Source organism: Sinocyclocheilus grahami, unplaced genomic scaffold (genome assembly GCF_001515645.1).
Source record: "Sinocyclocheilus grahami isolate Dianchi unplaced genomic scaffold, SAMN03320097.WGS_v1.1 scaffold1046.1, whole genome shotgun sequence".
Classification (NCBI taxonomy): domain Eukaryota; kingdom Metazoa; phylum Chordata; class Actinopteri; order Cypriniformes; family Cyprinidae; genus Sinocyclocheilus; species Sinocyclocheilus grahami.
In genome coordinates, this window is record NW_015506225.1 from 90,702 (window position 1) to 113,090 (window position 22,389).

General features: G+C 38.3%; 2 protein-coding genes across 2 annotated transcripts; both read left to right on the forward strand.

Moving 5' to 3' along the window:
- Positions 1-567: 567 nt before the first annotated feature.
- LOC107566093 (GTPase IMAP family member 7-like) lies at positions 568-3,650 on the forward strand. The gene is made up of 2 exons (XM_016251468.1): positions 568-601; positions 2,587-3,650. Exons 1-2 carry the CDS (start codon positions 568-570, stop codon positions 3,567-3,569), a joined length of 1,017 nt encoding a protein of 338 aa, XP_016106954.1. The 3' UTR covers positions 3,570-3,650.
- Positions 3,651-11,702: 8,052 nt separating this feature from the next.
- On the forward strand, positions 11,703-21,911 carry LOC107566094 (GTPase IMAP family member 8-like). The gene is made up of 3 exons (XM_016251469.1): positions 11,703-11,718; positions 12,851-13,519; positions 20,782-21,911. The coding sequence occupies exons 1-3, from the start codon at positions 11,703-11,705 to the stop codon at positions 21,909-21,911; spliced, it is 1,815 nt and encodes a 604-aa protein (XP_016106955.1).
- The last annotated feature ends 478 nt before the right edge of the window (positions 21,912-22,389 follow it).

Sequence of the window (22,389 nt, forward strand, 5' to 3'; positions counted from 1 at the left end):
TTTGAAAAAAGAAAACATTTAATTAAAATCTATCCATTTTCAGACAGAGGTGCATCCACATCATTAAGGATAGGTAAATAGTTTTATCATTTCAACCACTTTGTGTGGTTGTTTAATGTCTCTGTAATGGCAGCACTAGTGTGAGGGCATGTAATATTGTTTAAATAAATATATTGCTTTCAGAAAGCTACTTCTTTACTGAAACATTAAAACAGACATGACATTCACATACCTCACAAATTTTCATGTACGTGGAGGGCTGCTCTTTAAAGGGTTAGTTCACCAAAAAATGAAAATGGTCATCATTTATTCACCCCCGTGTCGTTCCAAACCCATTCAACTCTGCACATTTTTGGAACACAAATACATATATTTAATATTCTCTTAATTTTTGTCCTCTATTGCAAGTCTGGAAGACCAGTATTTTCTTCTGAACAGACATGTTCGCTATGATATAATTTAAGATTTATTCATATATAAATATTGGCATGGATTTCTTCTACAATAACTCTGTATTTTTGAAGCTTGAAAATACTGATTATCTAGACTTTCAATGGATTAACAAAAATGGCGGCTTCTCGCACTGGTGTTGTCGAGATACGTCCGATGTTAACGTGACGTGCATGCTCTCTTTCACGTCTGCGTTCCCAACCCAGCACCACTGGGTTATTGATCAAGACCAATTTTCAACCCAAAATTGAGTTAAAACAACCCAACGTCCTTACCCAGCGGTCTCAACCCAGCATGTGGGTTGAAAAAACAACCCAGCGGTTTTTAGAGTGTAGGGACCCGGTATCGCATAGAGAACTTACACCGGCCCGTCAGAGTCTCACGGACACAAACTCGTCAGTTCTGATCTTAGACAGAGGATGCAGGGTAAATATCTACCTTAACGTTGGCCGTGCTCTGCTTGCTCACAACAAAAAGCATAGTTTTTGTATATTCAGGCAGTGATAGTCAGAAATCGAAAAAGATCTCAGACGATGTGCCCCATGCTCCATTCATTGAGCCGTCCATATGATCGATCCTGAACACAGATTTGTGGTAATACCAGACTCCACTTTAATCTACTAGAAATAACGAGTTCAGAAAAGATCAGAATAAATCAAATATAACATTTTATTTGTCAGGTAAGAATGTATCATGCCAATTACATAATTAAACAATTAGAAGCCAATTCAGAATTAATTCAGTTCCAATTCAGATAAATACATAACATCAATTTCTTGATGGGGTTGTAAATGAGCAAGGAAGGGAGTTTGGGCAAGGTGGTGTCATTTGCTCTGTTTGAAGATCTCTTCTCCAGATGAATTTCATTGTTTTGTTGCATGGCATCTGTTTTGTGCGAGTTCCTGTAATTTGGTTTCATGGGGAAATCATTTTGGTTCTTACATAGTTTCCTGATACAGTGTTCTTGACATGGGAAAGGGGTAACTCTGTGAATTAACTCCATGTGTATATATATCCACTGTATTTTATGAACCTAGACCTTTTGAAGACGGTAACACAGAAGACTGTGGAGACATGATTTAATTATTATTTGCACATATGCCTGTGGATACAAATATGATTATTCTGGTGGCAATATTGTCAGAGAAACCTAAACATCTGTGCCCTGAACACTGCTTTATTCTTGCTCTTGACTACAAAACACAAACTCACATTGACCAGATTTGTCAGATGAGGAACATGGGTGTCAGGCTCCTCCTCTGCAGGTCACATGAATTCTTTGAAAAGACCTTCACAATGATTTTCCAAAGCAAAATTATCAAGCAACGTTGCATCTTTTCCTCCAGTTCTTTTCTTAATAATAATTGCTATATTAATAATCACAATATAGCTTTTATATTTTATCGTTGTTATTATAAACAAGAGGAGATGCAAAAAAGAACTAATGTAAGAAAGAAACAAGTGTACAGTGCATTACTTATTTTACACCTAAAAAGCATTGAAGAAAAACAAATAATCAAATATATAAATCCCTTTAGTGTGTTCATTACAAATACAGTAAATTGATTATTAAAACTACAAAAGCAGCTCAATCAAGAGCAGCGAGTGATTACCTGTTTTATTTTATTGTTAGATTAACATTAATGCAACAGACAACCTATATTAAGACCTACTGTAATGCATGGATCTAATTTAATGTTACACATCAGATGTTTTCAACAGTTCCCCAAACATTCACTTAAGGCTACTTTAACTGATTATGTTTGCGTGAACACATAAATACTGCAATTCTGTGTATATTTCTATATTTATCGGGGTCGTGCACTGCCGGAAGCGAATGGAGGAAAGGTGTACAAATAAAGATCATTTTTGATGTTTCAATGTTTTTCGATTGCTATTTGGAGCATTGGGATCGCTAGATGAGGGCTTGATGAACTCATTTTTGTGAAAACCTCAAATTCGACCAAAATCAACATTTTCAACTTTTTTGCGTGCAGCTCAAAATGACACCTTGCGCATTCCAACTCATTTTGCCAGCACGGCTCACATATGCTTAAAATGTAAATGTAACACTGATCTTAACGTTTAGTGAGAATATTGAGATTAAACAGCACAATGATGTGATCTGATCTGTAGTTCCAGGAGCAACTCCAGCAGCAGATCCAGATGAGACTGATGTGATTCCTGAGAGGAAAAACCAGATCAGGCTGGTTCTGCTGGGGAAAACTGGAGTTGGGAAAAGCGCCACTGGAAACATCATAATTGGGAGAAACGTGTTCAAATCCTCCATCAGTTCAAACTCTGAAACTAAACAGTGCCAGTCAGAAACTGCGGTCAGGATGGGTAAAGAGATCGCAGTGACTGACACTCCTGGACTTTATGATAATAAACTCAGTGAAGACAAAATTATAACCGAAATAGGTAAATGCATAACATTATCATCTCCAGGACCACACGCTTTTATTATTGTCATTAAATTGGGTCGATTCACTGAGGAGGAGAAAAACACAATAAAAGAGCTGAAAGAAGTGTTTGGAGAACAGATAGAAAAATATTCCATGATCATCTTCACTCATAAAGATCAGTTAGAGAAGAAAAATATGACCATTGAGCAGTTTCTACAGGAAAGTGATCCAGATCTTAAAGAACTTGTACAAAGTTGTGGAAACAGATTCTTCTGTCTGGACAATGAGTCTGCTGGTTACCCACAAATCAAAGATCTGATCAGTAAAATAGAGACTATGGTGGAAGAAAATGGAAGCCACTTTACAAATGACATGTTTGAGGAAGCAGAGAAATACATTCAGGAGATTCAGAAGCAAACTTTACGTGAGAAAGTGAAGCAGTTCAAAGAGAAGAACAAACGGGTCAATCAATCAGAATGGCAGAAAATGTACAGACGTTTAGTTGAGGAATCACGACGAGAAGCGCTGCTTGGTGCCATTGCTCATCTCTACATAGCAGCTGATGACCAGTATGTGATGGTGAATATTCCTGAGGAGAAAGAGAGTGAAATAAAGGAAGCTAAGAGCAAAAGAATCAGCCGTAGGAAAGCCGTTCGACTTGCATTCAGAGCCACAGGGACACTAGCAAAACAGAAGATGTGTAGAGTTCAGTGAGAGACTCAATAATGATCAAACTTAGACTTTGGGCTTTTTTCTTGCTAATGAATTTTCTTCTTGTTCATCTATGAAATCAGATCTGACCTAAAATGAAGATTAACGATCCTTTATTGGCATATTTTGCTTATAGAAGCTTACTTGATGTGTCAAATTTCATACACTAAAATGTTATGCAATAGTCTCTGCGATACACCAATACACACCTGCATTACATTCATCTGAGCATGACTGAATCTGTGACACTCAATCAGTGCTGTTCAATCACATGACTCTTTGTTAATCTGATATCTGATTCATGAATGTTAATTTCATTATATCTGTATTTAGAGAAAATACACTTCAGCGAAGAATGAACGAAAGGAATATCAGAATATGAAATTAATAAATGCTTAAATGACATTTGGTTCAATATTGTTTGTGAGTTCATTGGTTTCATCTTTAGTTTGGGTCTTAATGACTTATATTACTTTTCTCTGGTTGCTGTAACTGTGTGTTTATGAAGCACATTCATTATGGCCCAAAAAAAAAAAAGGCAAGATGACAGGGTGGCCCAAAAACAGAGTGTCGCCTCTCGCGCTCCCCCACGTCAGGACCAGGGGTCTAAACAGTGCTCTGGGTCGGGGGCTTCAAAGCCTTAACCAGATCTAAGAACTATTCTGGAGGCTAAGAAGTCCTCGACGAAGAAGTCCTGACACCAGTGCCTCAGGACTTTTTGAGAGCGGCGTTCACCGCATTACACGGTGCCTGTCTCTCCTCAGTGCCCTCAGGAGATCATTCTTCCAACCCTGCCGATGCTACCGGGCGCAACGGTCTCCCGCGAGTGCTTCTCTCAGCTACTGCCCGGAAACAGTAGTGGTACTAAGTGGCTCGCTACCTCTGCGGAGTACCGTGAGTCCTGTATTATGCTTTTTACTGAGACTTGGTTACAACCAGAGATCCCTGACGGTCTTGTTGAAATAGAGGGGATCTCACACATTCTCTCTGATAGGAGCGAGCTGTCGGGAAAAAGCAAAGGGGTTGGGCTCTGCCTGTACATAAATGACAAGTGGTGCAGACAGCACACAGTTCGGAAGAACATTTGTAACTCTGATGTAGAAGTCTCAGGCCATTCTATCTACCACGTGAGTTTGGTAACATCCTTATTTGCTCTGTTTATGTACCCCCCAACGGTAATACCTCATGAGTTGTGACACAGGTGGCAGACTGTGTTCATGAACAATTACAGCGCACCCCAAATGCCCCCATTTTTATCCTTGGATAATTTAATCATTGTAATTTAAATACTGCACTTCCAGGTTTTGAACAGTACATTAAATGTGTTACCAGGAAGAATAGGACTTTGGACAAATGCTATGGAAATTTAAAACATGCATATACAGCCATAGCTAAACCTCCCTTGTCTAACTCTGACCATACTACTGTTCATCTGATTCCTACATATAAGACAGCCCTAAAGAGTTGTAAACCCTTGGTTAAAACTATTAATGTATGGTCAGAAGACAGCATAGAAACACTTAAAGGTTGTTTTTTATGCACAAACTGGGATATTTTCTCTAGGGAGCTAAGCCTGGATAATGCCACAGAAACTACCACAGAATATATAAAGTTCTGTGTTGATACTGTGATTCCAAGACGTAAAATAAAAGTATACCCCAACAACAAACCTTATATCACAAAGGAGGTGAAGGACTCTATTAATGTTCCTAGGAGGTTTAATGAGATTATTCACTGTTCTAAACATAAACCCTTGGTTAAAACTATTAATGTATGGTCAGAAGACAGCATAGAAACACTTAAAGGTTGTTTTTTATGCACAAACTGGGATATTTTCTCTAGGGAGCTAAGCCTGGATAATGCCACAGAAACTACCACAGAATATATAAAGTTCTGTGTTGATACTGTGATTCCAAGACGTAAAATAAAAGTATACCCCAACAACAAACCTTATATCACAAAGGAGGTGAAGGACTCTATTAATGTTCCTAGGAGGTTTAATGAGATTATTCACTGTTCTAAACAGAACTCTGGGATTAGAGATATCACTGTTAATAATTGTAGAATACTATGCCATTTCTGCAGCTTTGAGAGCATTTTGGTATTCAATTTGATGCTGATCAAACATTGATCTATGAACTGTTAGACCGTGTTTTTTTTTGTATCTCCTCTCTAACTGCCTGCCTTTAGCTTTCATACTACGTAACTCAGATGTATACCATGGAGATGATCTCTTGAAAGAAACAACACGTTTTTTCAGAGGGGCAATCTCATGTGTTATATTGGTCAACCGAGGCCACAACCGATAAGTCACCAATAGTAAATCTAAGATGGTCAGGATCACTTATTTTCCTAAAATAGATAACACGCTCTTTCACAGTCTGCAAGGAAGGAGTAATCAAATTGAACGTGAGGAGCTTGTGGTCACTTATACAAACATCAGGACATTCAAGTTGTTCAAGGTTTACTCCTGCAATCCAGATCTAATGTGTGACTGTGTTTATGCGTTGGAAAGTTAACATGCTCAGTGAGATTAAAACATTCTAGAATGTCCATAAAGCTCACCGTATTAGCGCAATCCACATTATCAACATGAACGTTTAAATCACCAGTTAAAAGAACAACTGGAAAGATTGCACTGGCAAGCGTCAGAAACTCAGTCAATTCTGAGAAAAACACAGAGTTAGGTTTGGGAGGACGATAAATATTTAACACCAAAACTGGTGAGAGACCATTCAGTTTAAATGTCAAGCATTCAAATGATGAAAACCAAGGCAATGAAACTTCAGTTAAAGCAACATCAGATCGATAAATGACAGCAAGACCACCACCTCTACCAGTGGAACGTAGCCGATCTATATAAGTGAAGCCAGGCAGAGCACACATATTTAGATTATGATAGTCATTTGTCTGATGCCACGTTTCACAGAGGCAGAAAAAGTCCAGTTCTTTGTCCACAACAATGTCACCGATTGAAGCCACTTTGTTGTTTATAGAGCGAGCGTTCAGATGTGCAAACCTGATTGTGTCAAGACGGACCCCTCCACTGGATGCAGTAGACTTCTGAAGGTAGGAAACGTTTGCAGAACAAACATAACGTGGAGATAGATGACGACGATCCAAGCGCCTCTGAGTTTATACTGGCACCGCTTACTTGCAAATTCTGGCGGGAGCCTCGATGAACGTATTTTGGCCAGCGGAGGAGATGTAGCAAGCGCAGTCCAGGACACATGTAGCAAGAGGTGCAGAATGTTTATACTGAAAAAGTTCCAAAACAGAGTATTGTAGCATGTTGAAGTCCGGGTGATCAAAGTAAATCTTGCCGTAAACTCAAAATAAAACCATAATAAAAGCAAATAAAATCCAGGAAGGCCACATATTAGCAGCAGGTAAATGCCAATAGACGAATAGGAAAAAATCCAAGCGTCAAGAGGCAGCAAAAGTCACCACTCGAGAGACATCAGCCGATCCAACATCAAAATCAAAAACATTAAAACAAAAAACTATAAATTTTAACGCACTGATGGAGAAGCGACAACCACATTGCATCAGCGTCCTCTCACACCGCCATTATTTGTCTTCTAGAATTATCTCCCCAACCCAGTCAATAAAGTACTCTTTAAAACAGTCCATTAGTTCCTCATAATAAAGTCCAGAAACCAACTGCAGCTCACCCTCAGCGGTGGGAGTGTGGGCGGGGCTTTCCTCCAGGCCCTCGATCTCCACCAAAACTCCCTCGGAGATGTGCGATGTTGCCGGCTCACACACCTGGTCAGACGACTCTTGAGGCTCAGGCTCCGGGGCGATGATCGGCTCTGTCGCGGTTTTATGCGCTGGCTCTCGTGTCGAATTAACTAATCAAGGGAGCATGGAAAACTAGGTCAAGAAACAAAACAGGAACAGGGAAAAACAAACTAAAAGTCGATGACCGTTACAGAAACATCTTTCTGGAAAAGTTTTTTTTTTTTTTTATTTAAATATGTGTAAATGAGTGTGTTTTGTCGTTTAAAAATCTTTTAAAAAAGCCCTAAAAAATTATCTTGATCTTCATCAATAACGTGAGATGGGCGCCACCATGTTTGTTCGCGATGCAGTTCAGAGAGTCCTGTCAGGCGGATTTACAGCACATAAATGTATCAGTTTCTCCCGAAATACATGTACGTAAGTGGCCGGTGAACTGTGAGAAGAAAAGTGTGAACTTTATAGTTACTTACACTATGTGTATCTGATATTAATAAAACACGTTGTCAAGTTATATTTTAATGGATTGTTATTGCTGCTTCCATAAACATCCGTGTGTATTTTGCGAATTCTAAATGTATTGTTTTACTAGTACTATTGTGTTTCATCCATGCCTTATTTTCCAACAAACAGGCAGAGAGAGTTGAAGAGGAGGAAGTGAGATCAGGCTGAGTGCTAATATAAATCTGGGTTTCATCAGCATAACAGTGATAGCTCAGGCCATACTTCTGAATAATCTGTCCCAGAGGCAGCACATATATACTAAATAAAACAGGACCCAAAACTGACCCATGAGGGATACCCTGACACAAAGGCAGTCTGAGATCTATTAGTACCCATATAAACAAATTGGGTGCGATCTGAGAGGTAAGTTTCAAACCAGTTTAACACAGTACCCGACAGACCAATTCTCCTACATAATCTGTCCAATAATATGCTGTGACATACAGTGTCAAATGCAGCACTAAGATCTAACAAAACCAAAATGCCACATGCCCCAGAATCAGTGTTTGTATAAAGACGGGTTTGAAGTATCAGCAGTATCAATCCCCAGGCTTTTTAAGAACTGGCTTCACTGCTGCCATCTTTGAAGCAGGAGAGACAGTGCCTGCATTGAGTGAAACATTAACAACAGTGATGTGGGTACAATAACTGGCAGACAGTTTTTTTTTTTCAAAACAGTAGTAGGAAGTGGATCAAGTATGCAAGTAGTTGAATTCATTGACAAAACAAGTTTGGAAATAAAATCTAAATCAACAGCATTGAAACTTGAAACAAAAAAAAGACCAGAGAAATTAGGCGGATGCAACTCAAGTTCAGAAGCATCATCACAGGTAATAGCACTATAAATATTCTCTATTTTGGATGTAAAATACTTGAGAAACTCATTACTCTGCTCAGTGGTGGAAAAATTAATGTTACTAGTAGGTTTAATACGATTATTGACTGTTCTGAACAAGAGTCTGGGATTGGAGATGTCACTACTAATGAGAGCAGAATAATATGCCACTTTTGCAGCTTTGAGAGCATTATGATACTAAATCGGATGCTGATCAAACATTGATCTATGAACTGTTAGGCCAGATTTTTGTATTTCTGCTCTAACTGCCTGCCTAAAGCCTCCATTTGGCGTAACTTAGGTGTATACCAAGGAGATGAGCTCTTAAAAGAAACAACACATTTTTTTCAGAGGGACAAGCTCATCCAGAATAAATGTAAAAGCAGCGTTATATTGGTCAATGGAGGCCATAACAGGTAAGTCACCAATAGTATGACTAAGATGGTCAAAATCAATATCAGTGATTTTCCTGAAACTGATAACACGTTCTTTCACAGTCTGCAAAGGAGAAGGAGTCAGATTGATCGTAACTTGTGGCCACTTATACAACCATCAGTACACTCAAGTTGTTCAATAATTACTCCTGAAGTGCAAACCAGATCTAATATATGACCGTGTTTATGTGCTGGAAAGTTAACATGCTGGGTGAAGTTAAAACATTCTAGAGTATCCATAAAGCTCACAGTATTATTGCAATCCAAGTTGTCAACGTGAATGTTTAAATCACCCGTTAAAAGAATAACTGGGCAGATTGACAAGTGTCAAAAGCTCAATAAATTCTGAAAAAAAGACAGAATTAAGTTTGGGAGGACAATAGATGTTTAAGACAAGAACTGGTGAGAGACCATTAATTTCAAATGTCAAGCATTCAAATGATGAAAAGCAAGGCAATGAGACCTCAGTCACTGCAACATCAGACCTATAAATGACAGCAAGACCACCACCTCTACCAGTGGAACGTAGCCGATCTATATAAGTGTAGCCAGGCAGAGCACACAGCTTTAGATTGAAATAGTCATTTGTCTGATGCCACGTTTCACAGAGGCAGAAAAAGTCCAGTTCTTTGTCCACAACAATGTCACCGATTGAAGCCACTTTGTTGTTTATAGAGCGAGCGTTCAGATGTGCAAACCTGATTGTGTCAAGACGGACCCCTCCACTGGATGCAGTAGACTTCTGAAGGTAGGAAACGTTTGCAGAACAAACATAACGTGGAGATAGATGACGACGATCCAAGCGCCTCTGAGTTTATACTGGCACCGCTTACTTGCAAATTCTGGCGGGAGCCTCGATGAACGTATTTTGGCCAGCGGAGGAGATGTAGCAAGCGCAGTCCAGGACACATGTAGCAAGAGGTGCAGAATGTTTATACTGAAAAAGTTCCAAAACAGAGTATTGTAGCATGTTGAAGTCCGGGTGATCAAAGTAAATCTTGCCGTAAACTCAAAATAAAACCATAATAAAAGCAAATAAAATCCAGGAAGGCCACATATTAGCAGCAGGTAAATGCCAATAGACGAATAGGAAAAAATCCAAGCGTCAAGAGGCAGCAAAAGTCACCACTCGAGAGACATCAGCCGATCCAACATCAAAATCAAAAACATTAAAACAAAAAACAATAAATTTTAACGCACTGATGGAGAAGCGGCAACCACATTGCGTCAGCGTCCTCTCACACCGCCATTATTTGTCTTCTAGAATTATCTCCCCAACCCAGTCAATAAAGTACTCTTTAAAACAGTCCATTAGTTCCTCATAATAAAGTCCAGAAACCAACTGCAGCTCACCCTCAGCGGTGGGAGTGTGGGCGGGGCTTTCCTCCAGGCCCTCGATCTCCACCAAAACTCCCTCGGAGATGTGCGATGTTGCCGGCTCACACACCTGGTCAGACGACTCTTGAGGCTCAGGCTCCGGGGCGATGATCGGCTCTGTCGCGGTTTTATGCGCTGGCTCTCGTGTCGAATTAACTAATCAAGGGAGCATGGAAAACTAGGTCAAGAAACAAAACAGGAACAGGGAAAAACAAACTAAAAGTCGATGACCGTTACAGAAACATCTTTCTGGAAAAGTTTTTTTTTTTTTTTTTCTGGCTTTTCAAAACTCTTTACACGTTGAATCAAGGGAGCATGGAAAACTAGGTCAAGAAACAAAACAGGAACAGGGAAAAACAAAATAAAAGTCGATGACCGTTACAGAAACATCTTTCTGGAAAAGTTTTTTTTTTTTTTTTTGCTGGCTGTTCAAAACTCTTCACACGTTGATCACTTGTGTGCAGCTTCTCTCCATTGTGGATCCTCTAATGATTTTTCCGAGATCCTGACTGATTGAATCAGTGTGAACACTTATAAGATTGGTTCACCAGAAATTTCTCAGCTGTAAAAAACTCTTTCCACACAAAGAACACATGTGAGGCTTCTTCTTTGAATGAACGTGCAGGTGCTGCTTCAGGTTTTCTGCCCTAACAAATATTTCGCTGCACTGATCACAGTTAAATTGTCTTTCTCCAGAGTGTGAAAGCAGATGTCCCTAAAGACTGTTTGCTTGTGCAAAGCTCTTGCCTCATTGATCACATGTGTGCCGCTTCTATCCATTATGAATTTTGCATAGTAATCATTGTGAATCTGGTTAGTAATGTGTGAAGCTGGTAATGCTGCTTGTGGAGTTGTTTAATCCTCCTCTGCTGAGATCTCGAGAGATTCCATGTCTTCTTTCATATACAATTCATTTAATCTGAGGCTGGAAGCCAGTTGTGTTTCTGCTCATCTCATTTTTAAAAATAAAACTTTTTTTTTTCTTTTTTTTTAATTGACTTTACAGTAGTTATTATTATTATTATTGTTGTTATTAAAACTTATTCATTATAATTTAATAGAGAAATGCATTTCACGACATACTTCAAGAAATATGTCTTTATATTTGGAGAAACTGTGATGATTAGTGCTGGTAAATAGCCATGGAATTAAATAAAACATGTAACCCTATAGTGTTTTATCTCTGTGTCTCAAGGTTCAAAGTTCCAGGTGTGTCAGTAGTAGCTGCTTCAGTGCACACTTGACATGGCGGACAGTACAGGTAAGAATTCTAGAAAATATTTAACATTTTCTTGTTTGTTGTTTCTTCCGTGATTTATCTTAGTGAAATCCCACTATAGGCAACAATTTACAGTTCATCTTTTATGTTATTTTAGTTTATTTTTTTAATGTTTGTAAATTCCATTTCATGTTCAATAATATCTTTCATACCAGGAAATGAAAGCAAAAAAAAAAAGTGTTAAATCAGTTAATATGCTATAAGAAACACCAAAGCCAATGCACTGACATTAATAAAATGCCGATTTATTTACTAAAATGTACTAAAAAGGGTCTACCACTCCATTGCTGTGGAATTTGTGGTTGTTGGCATATAGTTATAGTGCATGTACTGGCTTTTATTATGTGTCCTATCTTTTATATCCACCTTAGTTTAATCTAAAAAAATGGACATGACCAAGTAGGTCTGTGCCATCTCCACCATATGAAATTGCAAAAATAAAATGTTTTCAAGCTGTTTATTTACTACATCCTGTAAGTAATGATATCCCTATACATGTTTAAGCAATAAATTATGATTAGATTATGATTAGGTACATTTAATTATATTCATAGGAGACAGCTTTAGGCATTACCTAACCATTACCCTTTTTTTATTTTGTATTGTCAGCTGAAAAATCATTTGCTGATGCTGCCATTCATTTTGAAAATTATATAAGTGATATAATAAAAGAAAGAATAATAGAGATCAGAAATGATTGTAGGCTATTATTCTATCATTATTATTGTATTAAATTGCATCTTTCTTTGCAAATATCCAGCTGTTTAAATGACGCTGGTGCCTCCTCTGGCTGATGGCACCACAGAGAACCACCTAGAAACTGCCCTGCTTAGACCTGCTCATTGTTTTATGTTGCCGCTATTTTTGTTACAGGAATAAGAAGGAGGAGGAGTGGAAGTGGTGATCGCCCTACCAGTAGGTGAATTAAGTATAACAACAGATGAATGCATAACTGCATTTGCTTTGGCTTATTAACTTTCACCCCAAAAAACATAAAAAAATAAAAAATCCAAACCATCCTAGATTTGTGTCAGGAATAGACCAACATTTAATTTCAATATATATTATTCATTATATATTTTATATTATATATTTTTCCGAACATGTTTTTCAGTGTCATTACGGTCACATAGAAAACCCAATCTGAACCTGGTGTTGTGTGGAAGTGATGCAGCTCAGAATGCAGTATCAAAATGTTTCAGAGATGAAAAAACACTTTTCTCATCACATCAAAGAGAGTTTAGATTTGTGTGTCAGATGGAGGAGAAGCTTCACGGCCGTCAGATCACTCTGGTGAAACTTCCAGCTCTCACTTGGCTCTCAGAGGATGACGTAAGGCGTCAGACTCTACGCTGTTTGTCTTTCTGTGATCCCGGAGTTCATGTTTTCCTCCTGATTATTCCTGATGATCCACTTAATAATGAAGACAAAGCAGAAATAGAGAAGATCCAGAAGATATTTGACTCCAGAGAGCATTTCATGGTGCTTTTCATAACAGAGCTCACTGTTAACAAAAGAATTACAGATTTAGTCACATCCAGGCCAGAATCTCAGAGGTTAATCAGTCTCTGTGGAGGTCGATACTGTATGATGGGGATAAATGAACCTGAAAACAGACAGATCCCAGAACTGCTGGATTATATAGAGAACATGAAGACTGAACCGTATTCACTTCAGATGTATGTGAAAGCTCAGGAGAACAGAGTCAGACGGGAAACTGAAGAAAAATATAAAAAAGAACTGAAGAGAATGGAGAATAAAATCAAAGAGTTTCAATTACAGGGTGAGTGTGTAATATTCATACACAAACTAATGTGTTCTTGCTGTTTATGATTTTCATAATGAAGTATTTTAACAAATTATAAGAACAAATTATTTTTACTTTGTTACTGTATACCTAAGTAAATGTTTCATGTGTCTGTTTTTTGGGGGAAAATTTTAGCTTTGCCTCGCTACTTCCAAAGCAAATTTCATACTTTTTACTCCACTACGTTTCATAAAAACATATTATTCCTTCTTATTTTGAACTGAAGAAATCGCAACCTAAATCGAGATGCAATAGTACTGTCCAATTTGTGAATATCGTATGACAGGGATGATGTAAAAACGCAGAAGACTTCATCTCCACTGGTTTCCTGAAGATGTTCATATTTATATAACTGGGTTTTCAGTTTGAGAAATAATAAGGCCTGTGGTAAACGTAACTTGATGATGCTTGACTGTTTAGCTGTAAAAATGTACAATGTACATTTTGAAAATGTGAAAATGTTGTTTCAGATAAATATCTAGATCACACATTTTGGGCTGTGAGTGTGTGCAGTTTACATTGTAGAAAAAAAGAAAAAAAGGTCGTCAAGTTATGTTTACCACAGACACATTACTCATAAATTGAAAAACCCCATTTTAAGAACTTCTAGGTTTTGGCGTCACATCCGCAGCACTCTGTTGGTTGGTTCCTTTACAGTCTGACTGTAGCTGTTCTTGAGTCAACAAATGATTGAATGATTCGGTCAAAATGAACCAAGAACCAAGATATTGTCAGAATTTGAACACGAGCAGAACTGATGGTGCAAAAAGTAAGATACTAATGCTGAATTTTAGCATTGATTATTTTAAATGAAAACCATAATTAGGTAATTACTGTCATTTGTTTGTGTACTTGATCTGCTGTGAAGGGTAAGCTATTTAAGCTCACAGAACTACATGTTCCAGTGTATAGACATTTTGGTAGAAAAACATTTGCTTATTTGCAGATCAATACATATTAAATGCCAGCGATAATCTTTCTTATTAGTACTCTGAAAAAACGGGTTTATTCAAGTCAAAAATATTAAATACACTGAACCAACCTACACATCCACCACTGGACGTGACACTTGAACAAATAGTGCTTGCTGTCAGTGACTTTAAACTGGTGAATTGGATTGATGTCAAAGTTTTAAATGTAAAGTATGTCCAAGTGACAGTTGTTGCAGCTTTCTGTTTTTACCAAACCTTATCCATTATAGCCAGTTTCACACAAGGGTTTTGCACACATGCGCTTAACCCCGGGTTTATTTTGCCAACACTTTTGTCCAAAGCGGCTTACAGATGAGGAATACAATAAGCAATTCATCGTAATGAGACAAATAAACACAAGAAGTGCTCTCGATACAAAGTTCCAGGCATTGCTCAGAGTAGCATAAGCTAAAATAGTAAGGAATTAAAGGAAAGTGAAAGCAGCAGGGGAGCTAACAGAAGGAGGACGTGACTGTGCTTTAGGCACAGGCCTGTTTTTCAGGTCCTGATCTTTAAGCTCTAACTGTCGTAACTTTAAAGCTTGTTTAGTCTCTGCCTCTATAACACGCAACTTGATAAGTAATGTTTCACGCTCCTCTTGTTTAATCCGGAGATATTCAACTCTTTCATTTTGACTGCCAACACAGGGTCAACAGGGTCAACATTAGGAACCTGACATAGCTCCTAATGCCACGTCAGGTGAAATCTCCTACGCCTCCATGGAAGCAGACTCTGGTAAAATCCCAGATTCCACAAGCTTATCATACAACACTTGCTTGATAGTTTTCTTTGCTGCCTTCCTAGGAACACTGATATTAAAAAAGACTTCCTACAATGTTCAAAGTATTCTGTTGTAGGAGATAGAGTGTATGCAATCAGTACCACAGTTACCACAGATACCACAGTTTCCTCACCCACCAAAAACTGCCAAACACAGAATAAAGGAGACTTACCTCGAATAGATGAGACTCTAATTGTCACCAATAGTTTAAAAAAAGTGACAAGCCCCCACTTGTTATGTTCCCCTCCTGTCTAGGGGGTTGGGAGGGGAAGTAGCAAAAGGAAAAGCATAAACAAGTGGAAAAACAAGGCAAAAACGGTGATGTCCTTACATTAATGCACCAATAGATGGCACTCAAGCTTCTCGAGTTAGATATATACATAGGAAGTAAGTGAGAAGAGTAAGAAAATAATTCTGAGTATGTGCATGCATGTTATCCTGCTTGTTCATAGTAGTTATTAAAGTTTCCTAAATTGAATACACAGTTTTGTGCTTCTTGTCTACATGAAGATGTAACAAAAACACACGGTAACACTTTAGAATAGGGAACACTTATTCACTATTAACTACGACTTTTCCCTCAATAAATTCCTAATTTGCTGCTTATTAATAGTTAGTAAGGTAGTTGTTAAGTTTAGGTATTGGGTAGGATTAGGGATGTAGAATAAGGCATTAATATGTGCTTAATTAGTACTAATAAATGGCTAATATTCTAGTAATATGCATGCTAATAAGCAACTAGTAAAGATACCCTAAAATAAAGTGTTACCAAACAAACTTCAGTTCTCTGTCCCAGAGTGAAGGAGAACACCAATTCAGCAATATACAAAAAAAACTAAGTTTTAGTTACAGAAAATAAATGGTAAGTTTAACTTAAGGAGATCGGGAGCAATGGCTCAGGAGAGAGCAAGGCCTAAAGCAACAAACAGAACAGGACTCTAATTTTAGGAGCAGCTCTTACTTACCTCAAATGCAAAGGAAAATACAAATAAACAACAAAAAACTTCCCTCAACTCCGTAACTGTACCAAAAACAGGGACAAAAACAGTATTCAAAGAAGAAGTCACTCTCTCCCTATAGCTTCCCTCTTAAATCATAGCAATATACAAACAAAACGTGATCTTGTAATTATCTGTAACTTAACAAGCAGAACAAGATCAAGTACTACCTCCAGACACTGTTCAGTATTGAAGTTCTATCAGCCACTGTTAATAAACAACCCAGAAACTTATTTACACAAACTATAGTCCACCACAGAACAACTGGACACACTGGACTGCCACAATGTACTCCACTCTCACACTCCACTCCACATATGTCTGATGTTGTGCAATGCAAACCTGCAAGATTGAACAGTTTTTGCAATGTGGTCTTTGAAAATCAGATGGTCATCAAATATTACACCAAGATTTCCAGCAGAACTTGATGGGGTAATTGTTGATGAACCTAGCTGAATGGTGAAATCATGCTGTAAAGCTGGAGTGACAAGGAAGACGAGAAGCTCAGTCTTTACCAGGAATCCCTGAAAGACCTATCTGTGAGATAGGTGAGACAGTGTTAAAAGCGGCAGAAAGATCCAGCAGAATGAGAACTGATGAATTGGAATCAGCTTTCACAATCCACAAGGCTTCAGTGACTGACAGTAATGCAGTCTCTGTTGAATGGCAATCACGAAACCATGGCTTAACATCCACCTGGTTATTTTGTAAAAGAAAAGATGATACCTGTTTGAAAACACCAATTCAGTAGTTTTTGCAATGAATGGAAGGAGAGAGACAGGTCTGTAACTATCTATAAGTGAAGTGTTTAATGTAGGTTTTTTGAGCAGTGGGGTTACCCGAGCCTGCCTCAATGCAGTGGAGAAAGTGCCAGAGCTGAGAGATATGTTGATGATTTGTGTGAGTGCTGGTGGACGTGTAGAAGAGATTGCTTGTAGAAGATGTGATGGAATGGGATCTAGAGGGCAGGTGCTAAGATGACTGGAAAGGAGAAGTTTAGATACTTCTGTCTCAGAGAGAGAAGAAAAGGAGCTGAGAAGATGTGCAGCTGTGCCTGTGGCTAGCCTGTGGAGTTGAGAACTGACTGTTGATGGTTTTAGTTTTGACTGTGAAGAATGTAGCAAACTCATCAGCAGTTAAAGAGGTGGTGGAAAGAGACAGAGGAGAGATTTGCATGTTTTGAAAAGCTTGTGTGTGTTTGAAGCAGTGTTGATCTTGTTGTGGAAATATGAAGATTTTGCAGCATGGACTTCAACAGAAAGAGATGAAGCAGAGATTAATACATACTCAAGTCAGATGAGTTTTTTGATTTGAGCCATTTGCTCTCTGCTGCCCTGAGTTTGGTCCGATGTTCATGAAGAACATCAGGTAACCAGGGGTTAGAGGGAGCAGCATGCACTGACCTGGAGGAGAGAAGACAGATACTGTATTAGACATGAAGTTAAAGTGGAACATAAAGTGTCAGTTACGGAGTTAACATCCAGAGATGAGAATTGTGTGGGTGAGTTTATCGTCACTCTGAACACTGCTTTTAACCCCAGGTAAAGGATTCACACTTGTAATTTAGAAGTGGGGATAGCACTGCTTTTTAACCAGGGTTATGAAACCCTGCTCTGGAGCACTGCTTTTGCAGTGTTAATCCCGAAATGAGGAGCCAGCCTTGTGCAATGTAAAACGGAGAGATGTTACAATGTTACTGCTGGATGCTTAGCAACAGACAACCAATCAGAAATTGGACAGTCTCTCCACTTAAGATAAATTCAAAGAAATACTCATATAATTTGCTGTGTTTTCTTTATCTTTTCTTTTGTCCTTGTTTTCTTGCCTTTGTGCATTTTAGGAGGCTTAAACCAGGCACGGAGGACCTACATGGCAATATGTATTAAATGACATGACAGCTTAACTAATGCAAGAAAAGCTGCATGACACTGCAAATATGCAAATAATGACTTTAACCTTGGATTTAGGAATGCACCGTGTGAAACGGCAGCTCATGAATACCTAGGATTAACTGTTAACCCAGGGTAAAGTAATTGTGAAACATGAAGCACGATAACCAAAGATTCTAGTGGGGATAGCACTGCTTTTTAACCGAAATGAGGAGCCAGCCTTGTGCAATGTAAAATGGAGAGATGTTACAATGTTACTGCTGGATGCTTAGCAACAGACAACCAATCAGAAATTGGACAGTCTCTCCACTTAAGATAAATTCAAAGAAATACTCATATAATTTGCTGTGTTTTCTTTATCTTTTCTTTTGTCCTTGTTTTCTTGCCTTTGTGCATTTTAGGAGGCTTAAACCAGGCACGGAGGACCTACATGGCAATATGTATTAAATGACATGAAGGGTTATGAAACCCTGCTCTGGAGCACTGCTTTTGCAGTGTTAATCCCGAAATGAGGAGCCAGCCTTGTGCAATGTAAAACGGAGAGATGTTACAATGTTACTGCTGGATGCTTAGCAACAGACAACCAATCAGAAATTGGACAGTCTCTCCACTTAAGATAAATTCAAAGAAATACTCATATAATTTGCTGTGTTTTCTTTATCTTTTCTTTTGTCCTTGTTTTCTTGCCTTTGTGCATTTTAGGAGGCTTAAACCAGGCACGGAGGACCTACATGGCAATATGTATTAAATGACATGACAGCTTAACTAATGCAAGAAAAGCTGCATGACACTGCAAATATGCAAATAATGACTTTAACCTTGGATTTAGGAATGCACCGTGTGAAACGGCAGCTCATGAATACCTAGGATTAACTGTTAACCCAGGGTAAAGTAATTGTGAAACATGAAGCACGATAACCAAAGATTCTGTTTAGAATGATCCAGGGTTAATAATTTTGTGTGTGAAAAGCCCTACAGAGATTCCAGAAAGTGCACTGATAATGTGTCCTGGGATTTGTCCATGGATCGTTTGATTTTTTGCTCAGCAAGTAATTACACACAGGGTGAGAACTACGGGGGAGCTAGGGGGAGCTCGGCTCCCCTTAATAAGACATGGGCTCCCCTGAAAACGGGATTTGTGAAATATTGGGGGGTCTCAAAAAATATTGACAATGTGTTATTTTGACGTTTTGTGTAACGTGATCATCGTGGCTTATTATGTGTAAAATTGCAAAAATATCATTCATTCATGCATGACGGCGATTTAAACCTAATTCACTTCAATAAAGATCACTATACATGCTGTTCTTGTCATGAGCATCAAGGTGTGGAGGTGCTGCGGTGCAAATTCCACTCATGTTTAGTACATGTTAACTCAAAGATTCGTAGAAAAAATATAAACGCTGGACTCTGCGGTCAATTCTGTGTTAAGGTAAGGCATGTTATTCGCAATTATGTGTTGTGGCTGTGTTGTTATAGGTCTGCGTGACTCTCGATGTCTTAGGCCTAACTGAACGGAGGAATTATGGTGTTCTTCTGTAGCCTGACGACGAGTAACTTTAACCGTTGTTCATGTGAACTCAAAGACAGCCTGATGCTTTGTTTATAGACTATTTGTGGGTGGCTGTTTGTTGTTTCACCTATAAATTCCTGTAGATAAAGTATAATAAAGGTAAATCCTGTATAGTGATTTATCCTATATAGTGCTTGCATAAAGCAAGTAGTGCATACACTTGTAGCTGTTATGTATCTTTGTAAGTCATTGTAAGCCCTCTTTTGAGGCACGCGCAAGCGCACGAAAAATCCCCCCCCCCCCCCCCCCCCCCACCAAAAACCAACATCTCGCCTATTTTGATAGCTCCGCCCCACACATAAAAAAAAAAACAAGTGGGCTCCCCCAAAGTCAAAGGTATAGTTCGAACACTGATTACACACATCCCGTAAAGATCCCGTAGAGATGCATGACATCAGAATGTGACATGTATTGTCTCCACAGCATTTTTTTTTCCTGATTCAGTCATAAACTAGCACATCACCTACCATTCTAGATGGCAAATGATCACAGCTTCAGCGTCATCACTACAACACACCCCTTACGGCATTGATCCTTCCTTTTTTTTCACACAGGGTGCCTCACTTCTAATATTAGTTTGGCCAAAAAATAGTCCCAATTCAGTTTTTCATGACCATTTTCCACCATCTGTATGACTCAAATTCTACAATTAAATTGTCTTTTATTTTATTTTTGCTGCAGTATCATTAAATCTGTGCACATACCTGCAGTGCTGATTTAGAATTAGACTAGAAAATGTAATAAAATGAGGAACTGTAATTAAGTTTCTTACATTTTGGGGCTTAGAATTATGCACCCATAGACAGTTCATTTTGGAACAGAACAGAAAGTGTGAATGTACATGGAGCGAAGAGGTTCTGTGTTTCTGAAACCTATAAGAAATGGTTCTTTCAGATCATTAATTAATTATTAAAGGTTCAGTTTTATCATTTGCTTTTGTTATCCAGCTTCTGCAATCCTAATCCTTTTAAACTTGTGCACTAGTTTTCAAATAAGTCTTTTTTTTTCTATCAATGTGACTTTCAGGTGCTGAAGGTGAAGCAGATGATCAGAAGTGTCTGAGGATTGTACTGATTGGAAGGACAGGAAATGGAAAGAGTGCAACAGGAAACACTATTCTGGGAAGAGAGGAGTTTCACAGCCGAATGTGCACAGATTCAGTGACGACTGCATGTGAAAAGAGAATTGGTGAAGTTGATGGTCGATCAGTAGCTGTTGTTGATACTCCAGGACTCTTTGACACAATACTGTCAAATGAACAAGTGGTGGATGAAATATTGAAATGTGTTTCTATGTCGTCACCTGGACCTGATGTGTTTGTCATTGTGTTGAGTTTGGGAAGATTCACCAAGGAAGAAGCAGACACTGTAGATCTGATAAAACAGATCTTTGGTCATGAAGCTTCTCAGTTCAGCATCGTTCTGTTCACTAGAGGAGACGAACTTGATGAAGAGTCCATAGAAGATTATGTCAGGCAAAGTAAGTCTACAGAACTGAAGAAACTGATCAGAGAATGTGGAAACAGATTCCTGGCTTTCAATAACAGAGAAAAACAAGACAAAACTCAAGTGATTAAGCTGTTAAACATGATAGAGGAAATGAAAAACAGTAACGAGGGTCGATACTTCACTAACAGCATGTTTGAGGAGGCAGAGATGTCCATTAGAAAGAAAATGGAGGAAATACTGAAAGAGAGAGAGAGAGAGATTGAAATCCAGACCCAGATATTACAAGCCAAATATGAGAGGGAAATGAAAAACATGACACTGCAACTAGAAGAAGAAAAACAAAGAGCAGGTGAGGAGAGAATGAAAATGCAGAATCAAATCAGAAAAGAGAGAAGAGGTAAAGAACTAGCAGAGAAACAAATGGAATATCTTCAGAGACAGAAAACAGAACGTGATCAAATCAAAAAGAATCATGAAGATGAAATGAGGAGGATTCAAATGAAATATAAAGATGATGCTAGAAGAAGAGCAGAAGAAGTGAATGAGTTCAGATACCAAAAAGATCAGTGGATTTGGGATCTCGGTGATAGGCTGGAGGAGCAAGATGATCAGAATGAATTGCTGAAACAATTGTTTGAAGAGTTGAAAGAGGACAAAAAGGGGACAAAGAAGAAAAATCAGAAACCAAAGGGCTGTGTTATGTGTTAATATTTTAATGATTAACTATGAGTCTTAAATAGTTCTTCATATTGTATGTCAAATATAAAATGTCTACTTAACCTGATGCTTTCATTATCAGTTGCTTACTGCATTTGCAATTTTTTCTTTTTTATAGAAATGGGCACATTTGCGTAATTTGTAGTAGATTGTAGTAGACCTCAGTAGATAGTAGATTGTAAAAACCATTGGCACGTCACAATACTTTTGATAAATGTAGCCCTGGGCTATAATTCTCCTTTGCTTTTATGGTGAATTGTAATTTTTGTATCTTTGCAGTGCCTGTTGTAGCCATACAGTGTCATGATTCTGTAAAGCAATATTGTGAAAACATCTACTCTTTCACAGAATCAGTCAGTCATTAGGTTTCGGTAAGGGTGACAGTTTATTCTTTGATTAATTATTCTACTTTAAATAATCACTAAATAATACTGACCTCTATGCAAGAATGTGTCTTTTTAGTCTAAAA

What these genes read in the sequence shown, in the direction of transcription:
- LOC107566093 (XM_016251468.1), top strand. Translation starts at nt 568, where the DNA reads ATGGCGGCTTCTCGCACTGGTGTTGTCGAGATAC. An exon ending in CACTGGTGTTGTCGAGATAC is followed by an intron (nt 602 to 2,586) that starts GTCCGATGTTAA and finishes TCTGATCTGTAG; the next exon opens with TTCCAGGAGCAACTCCAGCA.
- LOC107566094 (XM_016251469.1), top strand. An exon ending in CAAAGAGTTTCAATTACAGG is followed by an intron (nt 13,520 to 20,781) that starts GTGAGTGTGTAA and finishes TGTGACTTTCAG; the next exon opens with GTGCTGAAGGTGAAGCAGAT.